At 54.1% G+C, this 7,300-nt stretch overlaps 1 protein-coding gene across 1 annotated transcript; it reads left to right on the top strand.

The window, feature by feature from the left end:
- The first annotated feature begins 2,569 nt into the window (after positions 1-2,569).
- On the top strand, positions 2,570-4,156 carry LOC111148928 (GS homeobox 2). Its single transcript, XM_022505736.1, has 2 exons — positions 2,570-3,143; positions 3,816-4,156. Exons 1-2 carry the CDS (start codon positions 2,570-2,572, stop codon positions 4,154-4,156), a joined length of 915 nt encoding a protein of 304 aa, XP_022361444.1.
- The last annotated feature ends 3,144 nt before the right edge of the window (positions 4,157-7,300 follow it).

Raw genomic sequence — 7,300 nt, 5'->3', positions numbered from 1 at the left:
CACAGGCGAGTTTCTGCTTTCCGCAGAAAAGGGTCTGCTTTCCGCCTCAAGTCTGGCCCCAAGCCACTGCTCCCCCTGCAGCCCTAAGTAACCCCGTGGGCCTCTCACTTTTCTCAAAATTCCTTAGCATTCCAGTCGGACGTTTCCATACTTAGACATAAATTAGTTGCTCACGCTTCATAATTAGGATTCTCTAAAACCAAATGGTCCTTGCATAAGCACAAATTCCAGCAATTAGCATAGGAGCTGTTCCCCGTGAGCATACCTAGAACCACTGGGAACACAGTGACCCAAACTGTAAGCTGAAAACAGACCTCTGATGACATTCAACCCAATCCAGAAGGGGAAAAAGGGAAGGGGAAAGCTATTACTTTCTTTGAGCACTTGCCAAGTGAATAAATACACATAAGCATATATTATATAAATTACACACACATATACACACGCATCTGCAAAGTGAGTGGGGAAATCATGTCACCTGTTTGCACAATTTAGGCCTGTTAAAAAACACCCAGCCTTTAAGCATCTCTTAGTGGTCGAGCTTCCATTCTTGGTGGGGCTTGAGTGATTCTGGGACTACCGGCGTTCTCCTGACACGAGTGAGGATGGGTGGGCAGGCAGGCTGGGTTGAGGCTGAGTGTCTGGGATGGCTGCTTCGGCAAACCTTGTGGTACAAAAGTAGTTACAGCTGAGCTGCCCTGAGTTAAGCCCTGAGACTCCTTAATTGTTGTCACAAGATGTTGGATTAGCACATTTCTGGAATAGCTGTCTGTTTACACTCTGGAGACCCACCGTCCACTAACCGCTTTCTAATTGAATTCTAATCACATTCAAATAGCTCAATAACCAGCCTCAGCTGCAATTCATAAAACTTTAATTGCCATCCATAAATCCTGGGCTCCCCAGAGCGGGGCGTCCCTACAACCCAATTACACTTCTCTAGCAGGCAAAAGAAATGGTCCCAGAGATGAAAAAGGGGAAGGGAGAGGCAGACAGAGGACAGAGAGAGAGCCTATGCCTCTCGCTGAGAAGTTGATGCTCCCCTAGGATTTGGGCACTGGGTTCTCAGAGGTGGAAGGAGTCCTGTCCCCAAGTTTCTTCACACCATTGTGAACGCAGGCCTGAAGTCGGCTGTTTTGGAAAAAGGATCAGATTTGTATGGAGCATTTGCTCACCCTCCCTGCTCCAACCAGACTTTCCTACAGGGACAAAAAAGGGGAAAGCTGTCACCTCTGCCCTCTCACCTTCTCCAAAAATCAATAGCCTCTATCTTGGCAGCCACCAAGGTGCAAGTCTTCTGCTGAAGCCTGTGCCCCTCGGATTTCCTTTACCAAACCACCTCTCCTATCCTGAGGCAGGATTCCTTGAGTGGCTCAAATTCCTTCAGTCCCTTTCAGCTTTTAAAGGGGTGCGGGGTGGGGGTGGGGGGAGTGCTTCCCGGTTAGCCTGCCAGTTGCTCAAGGTCTGTAAAACAGAAAGGCGCAGAAAATCACAGGACCCAGAGCAAAGCCTTCCCCAAGCCTGCTCGGTCGCAGGAGGGCTGGGGTTTGGGTCCTCTCTCCAAAATCATTGGGATGGAGTTTGCAGGGTTGTCCTAGAAATGCACTGGCTTGGAGAAAGGAGAGTGACTCTTGGACGGGTCTCTCCGCCGCAGGGTACATAGACGATTACAAAGGAGCACAAGGAAGTGTCCTTGATCTAAGCAGCTCCAGGAAAGCCCCAAGTGCAAAGGCATTTTAGAGCGTCTCAAGCATTAGAATGAAAAGCTCTCTGAAGCTTCTTAGGTAGGAGGCTTCACCCTTGCGCCCCGGATCGGATCGGTCACGAACTAACCATCTGAATTACTCTGGCACTGTGTGTGTGTGTGTGTGTGTCCGTGGTCCAAGCCGCGGTGCGGGACTGGGCTGGAGCCAGTCCACCGCCCACACAATCGTGCTGGGAACAGCAGGCCTCACACTCTCCCGCGCCTCAGCCGCGGCTGGTACAGAGGAGCAGGGAGCACTGGGCATCCCTATTAAAAAGGCCTCAAGGTCCCCACCTGGTGCCCTTTTCGGCCGGGAGTGGGAAGAGTTGGGATGGGGCCCAGGCCGGGGAAAGGGGTAGGATGGAGGATGCAGCTCTGATTTCTCGAGAAAGCGTGGAGAAAGAGGGGGAGGAGGCCGGCCTCCCCGCGAAATTAACAAAACCTACACTTTGCAAAGTCTCCCCCATCCCCCTCCTTCGAGTTCTTCCCTGCCGCGCGCCCGCCCCTCCTCGCCGCTTCTGTTGTGACTCGGGCAGCCTATCCCGAGGGTGGGGAGCTGCTGAGGAGCCTGAGCCGAGCGGTACTCCGCAGCATCACGTGCCGGGTGGGGGCTATAAAATCCCGGAGCCGGGGCGCCGGGCGGGGGACGTGAGGACCAGCCCTCTCCAGGGACCCCTTTGTTCGCAGCCCAGACGCCGAACACCTCCGCGTCCCCGAGGGCTTGACCGCCTGCGTCCGCGCCGCGCCCGGGGCAGAGCTCAGAACAGGAGAGGAGGGGAGGGGGCGCCACCGCCGGCCCGGCCCTCCAGCCAACCCCCTCCCGACATGTCGCGCTCCTTCTATGTCGACTCGCTCATCATCAAGGACTCCTCGCGGCCCGCGCCCTCGCTACCAGAGCCGCACCCGGGGCCAGATTTCTTCATCCCGCTGGGCATGCCGTCCCCGCTGGTGATGTCTGTGTCTGGGCCCGGCTGCCCGTCCCGCAAGAGTGGCGCGTTCTGCGTCTGCCCACTCTGCGTCACTTCGCACCTGCACTCCTCTCGCGGGCCCGCGGGCTCCGGCGGCGGGGGCGCAGGCGCCGGGAGCACAGGGGCCGGTGGTGGGGGGGCGCCGGGGGGCGTAGGGGCCCTGCCCTTGCTCAAGGGTCAGTTCTCTTCGGGTCCCGGGGACGCGCAGTTTTGTCCACGCGTGAGCCACGCGCACCATCATCACCACCCGCCGCAGCACCACCATCACCACCATCAGCCCCAGCAGCCGGGCTCCGCCGCCGCCGCAGCGGCCGCGGCCGCTGCGGCGGCGGCCGCGGCAGCCTTGGGGCACCCTCAGCACCACGCACCTGTCTGCGCCGCCACCACCTACAACGTGGGGGACCCGCGGAGATTCCACTGCCTCACCATGGGTAGGGCGGGGGCTCTGGGCACCTACGCGCCGCGCCTTCCCGGCTCCCAGGAGCAAACTTTCCGCCGCCAGTGGAGGAAGTGGCAGCCTGGGGCTGGGGGGTGAGTGGGAGGAGGGGCTTTTCGTGTAACTGTGGAGTCGTCCCCAGAAGTTCCACCAAGGTGGAAGTTAGCTTTCCAACCTCTCCAAGCAGCCTGGTGCGTGCACTCCGGGGACCTGGTGTATCAGTCTTGCGTAATATCGGGGCCTTTGGGACCTCAAACTTGAGGGCTGAGAAACCGAAGGCCAAACTGGCTGAGGTTCGGGGTGGGTATGTTTGAACTTAAGTGTGGCATTCCGTCGTCGGGGCTAGCTAAAGCATGTCCATGCTTTTGGCCAACCCAGCCTGCCTCTCTGCTAGGCTTGAAGGGAGACGACCGGACAATGCCCCCCACCCCTCTTTAAGCCTCTGACTTTACATCTCACACATCAAAGGCCTTCACTTGCTGTGGGGGTCTCTGTCCTTCCCCGCTGAGTAACGAAGTGCCATGAAATAGGAAAGGGAGAGGGATGGGGACAGGTGCTTGAGCTTCGCGGGTGGGTCCTGGAGAAGCGTCCTGTCCAAGGGGTGGCACGTGGGGTGGGATCGCCTCACCCGAGAATTACGTCTCTGCCTCTCTTGGCCGGTCTGCAGGGGGCTCGGACGCCAGCCAGGTACCCAATGGCAAGAGAATGAGGACGGCGTTCACCAGCACGCAGCTCCTGGAGCTGGAGCGCGAATTCTCTTCCAACATGTACCTGTCTCGACTCAGGAGGATCGAAATCGCGACATACCTGAACCTGTCAGAGAAGCAGGTGAAAATCTGGTTTCAGAACCGTCGGGTGAAGCATAAGAAAGAAGGGAAGGGCACCCAGAGGAACAGTCACGCGGGCTGCAAGTGCGTAGGCAGCCAGGCGCACTACGCGCGCTCCGAGGATGAGGACTCCTTGTCGCCGGCCTCGGCCAACGATGACAAGGAGATTTCTCCCTTATGAGGAAGGCCCGCCTCCCTCTCACCACACGCTCCTGGCCACCCCCACAACATCAAGGTGACCGGTACCCAGGGGCCCAAATCCTCACCCATGCTGTGGTCCCATCTGCAGAAGGACGGAGCTGAGCATTCTCCCGGCGCACATGCCCGGCCTGACCCTTCAGGTCTCATCCTTGACCTGTTTGTTTGAAGTTCCACTCAAAGTTATAGGTCTTTGTTTTTTTAATGTAAATAATCTAGATTCAACTCTGCTTTGTCATGTAACAGGGAAAAAAACCCACGGTTGGTTTATGTTTAACACTGTATGTGGGTTTTTGAAAGCGCATGTCCTTTCCCCTTCCCCACTGTCTTTCAGAACCTAAGAAGAGAACGGGGGTTTCTTGATTATTTTCTGTTGTTGTTTTTTAAATGAAAGTATTCAATTGCAAATAATTTAGAGAATTAAACCCTGTAGGTCTCGCCTCCTGAAAATTTGCCTGGGGAGAGATTGGAATTCAAATTGCCGAAGTCCCTTTGTATGTGAATAGTTTTATATAAAATTTATATTTATATTTATTTAAATAAATGAAACAAAATCAAGGTTTTCAATTTGTGGTGTTTGCTCTCACCATCTTTCCCCATCTCCCCCTTGCCCATACCTAGAGAAAGGCATGGATGGGGGGAGGGAAGGTGTCTGAGAATATACAGGGAAGTGTTGACTAAAAACTAGTAATGTGGGGGTTGGGTTGAAGGAGTTCATGGCACCCCCTCAGTCAAGATGTTGCCTACCGAGTACTAACTCCCCATCCTCAAAAGAGCTAAGCTGCTCACAGTTGAAAGGACAAGTCATTCCATTTAAAGTAACACTGACAATTAATGACAGACAAACTTGTTGATTTATTTAGCAGGGAAATGTCAATATTCCTTACCTAGTATTTATTTTCTGTGGCAGTTCCCCTTTCCTCCCCTTTCCCCTACAGCTCTTTTAGTACTAAAACCGGAATTATGTGATGGAATTCGAACAGTTTTAGGAAGAGCAACAATCCATCAAACAGGTTGGAAGCAATGCACAAGGAAACTTACAAATGATGCTGCAAGTGACTGGAAACATTAGTTCCCGGTTGTTCCTCTAGTGAAGAAATCAGCTGATTCCAAGTGCTGAGAAAACATGAGGGCAGGGACAGGGAATTATTCTGCCCAAAGATTTATATTCTCAGTTTTCCAAAATAGCTCGGAGGTGCCTTCGGACTCTTGCAGTTTTCCTTGGTCTCTCTAACTTTAACCTAAATCTGTTCCCTCCTGATCCTTTTCTTCCCATCATCTTGCAGAGTTAATTCCTGCAAACCTGTTCCTGGAGATTTCTCTGCCTTCAGCGGGGCAACCTGGCTCTTTGCTCTGTGCAGCCAGGGCCTATCACCTAAGGAAGACAAGTGAAGCTGGAAATGTGGAAACTGGGTCTCATTCCCAGCAAGCTGAGCCCTCTAACCCCCACTGGTATTATTTCTGATTATTTTCTGTAAAGATGCCACCCAAGAGATTCAAGCCAATAGGAACTGTTTACAACACACAGGTTTCTTTAGATCTGATTTACTTTCGGTAGGTAGGAACTGAAATCTTACCAGGTGAGATGGAGCTCTACAACTGAGGTCAGGAAGCTAGTTTGGGCAAAGGAGAAAGTTGGGGTGGGGGGGAGGATGTGATTACGGTTTTTCCCTGCCCAAAGTTAATTAGTTCTTTTCTCTTTCTCTTTTCTTTTCTTTTTTCTTTTCCTTTCCTTTTCTTTCCTCTCTCTGTCTCTGTTTCTCTCTCTCTCTCTCTCACACACACACACACACACACACACACACACACACACACGGGAGGCTCAGAGAAGGACTTTGGTCTTCAGCTCCTATTCGGGTACCGGCCAGGGCAGGCGGGAGGGACTGAATAGGGAGCTGTCGCCGTTTTGTGCACCGATCTGGGCCTGGTCCTACGCAGCGGTCAAAGGCATCCAGCTCGATCCTACCCCGGCCTGGGAGGCTGAGCCTCCCGGACTCTCTCACGCGCGGAGCCTTGGGCCCGTCGCCCTACCCGCCGCGAAGGGGAGGAGGTAACCCGCCCGCTGCCTTTCCTGAAGATCCCATCTCCCCCCTTCCCAATAAACAAGACTCTCCGCCCACAAATATTAGGGTGGGAGGAAAGGAGTGTTGAGGCGCAAAGAACGAGAGCGTTTACAGAGAATTCATTTTCGGGAAATAACGGGAAGGACAAAGAGCCCCGGCTGCAGCTCACCGCGCTCCTGCTCAAAGCGAAGCCTCAGCTGGGCGGTGGGCCGACACCTCTGTTCCCTGGTCCTCCTCCCAACCACAGCCAGCTTGCGGGGGGTCCCCCCCACCCCTACGTCGCCCAGCACTGGGCCCTGGCCCTCCCCGAGTCCCAGCCCAATCGGAACCCGAGCTTCTGTGTCTCTGTGCCTCGCCTGGCTCGCTCACCCCAGGCCCTGCGCCCAGAGCGCGGAACCACCCACCTGCCACACCCGACCCAGCGCGGCGCCCCCCCCCCCCCCCCCCCCCCCCCCCCCCCCCCCCCGGGAGGACACGCGGCGCCAGCCCTTCTTGCCAGGTTTTGGGCTGCTTGGATGGTCTCAGTCCCCCTCCTTTCTGTCTCGGGGGTGGGGGGGAGAAGTTCCTTAGGAGAGAGACAATTAACAATTCGTCTCCCACCAGAGGCAAAAAGTTTCAGACAGAGATGCATACCTAGACGTTGGATATTCTCCTTAGAAAAACTTCTTAGGGGGTTTCAGGGAGGTTCTAGGGTATTCGGTGCCTAGTGGACCTTCGTCTCACTTTCACGGTGAACCATGAGGTCTCCCATCTACTAGGGTAGGTTTTACACCCTTCCGTCCACCCAAGGTAATCATTTGCTGTTTTTGAGGTTTGCAAATCCTAAGGAGTCCTTGGAAATCTCTGATTTTAAAGGTCTACAGTCTGACCTCACGTTAAGAGTTCCTAGGGCAACATTTAGGACATAATCTGCTAAGCAATCTTGATATCAATCAAACACTTTAAGTGAAATACCCACAGATTTATTTAAAGAGATGTGTGGGGTCATCCTTGACAATTTCTCTACTAGGAAAACACCAGATGCTAGCTTTTCAGTAGTTTTCCCCAAAACATGGCCTCTTAGG

This window comes from Enhydra lutris, unplaced genomic scaffold (assembly GCF_002288905.1).
Source record: "Enhydra lutris kenyoni isolate GAN:26980312 unplaced genomic scaffold, ASM228890v2 scaffoldscaffold21, whole genome shotgun sequence".
Taxonomy (NCBI): Eukaryota; Metazoa; Chordata; class Mammalia; order Carnivora; family Mustelidae; genus Enhydra; species Enhydra lutris.
Note: the sequence above shows the minus strand (reverse complement) of the source record. Positions and strands in the feature narration are given on the sequence as shown.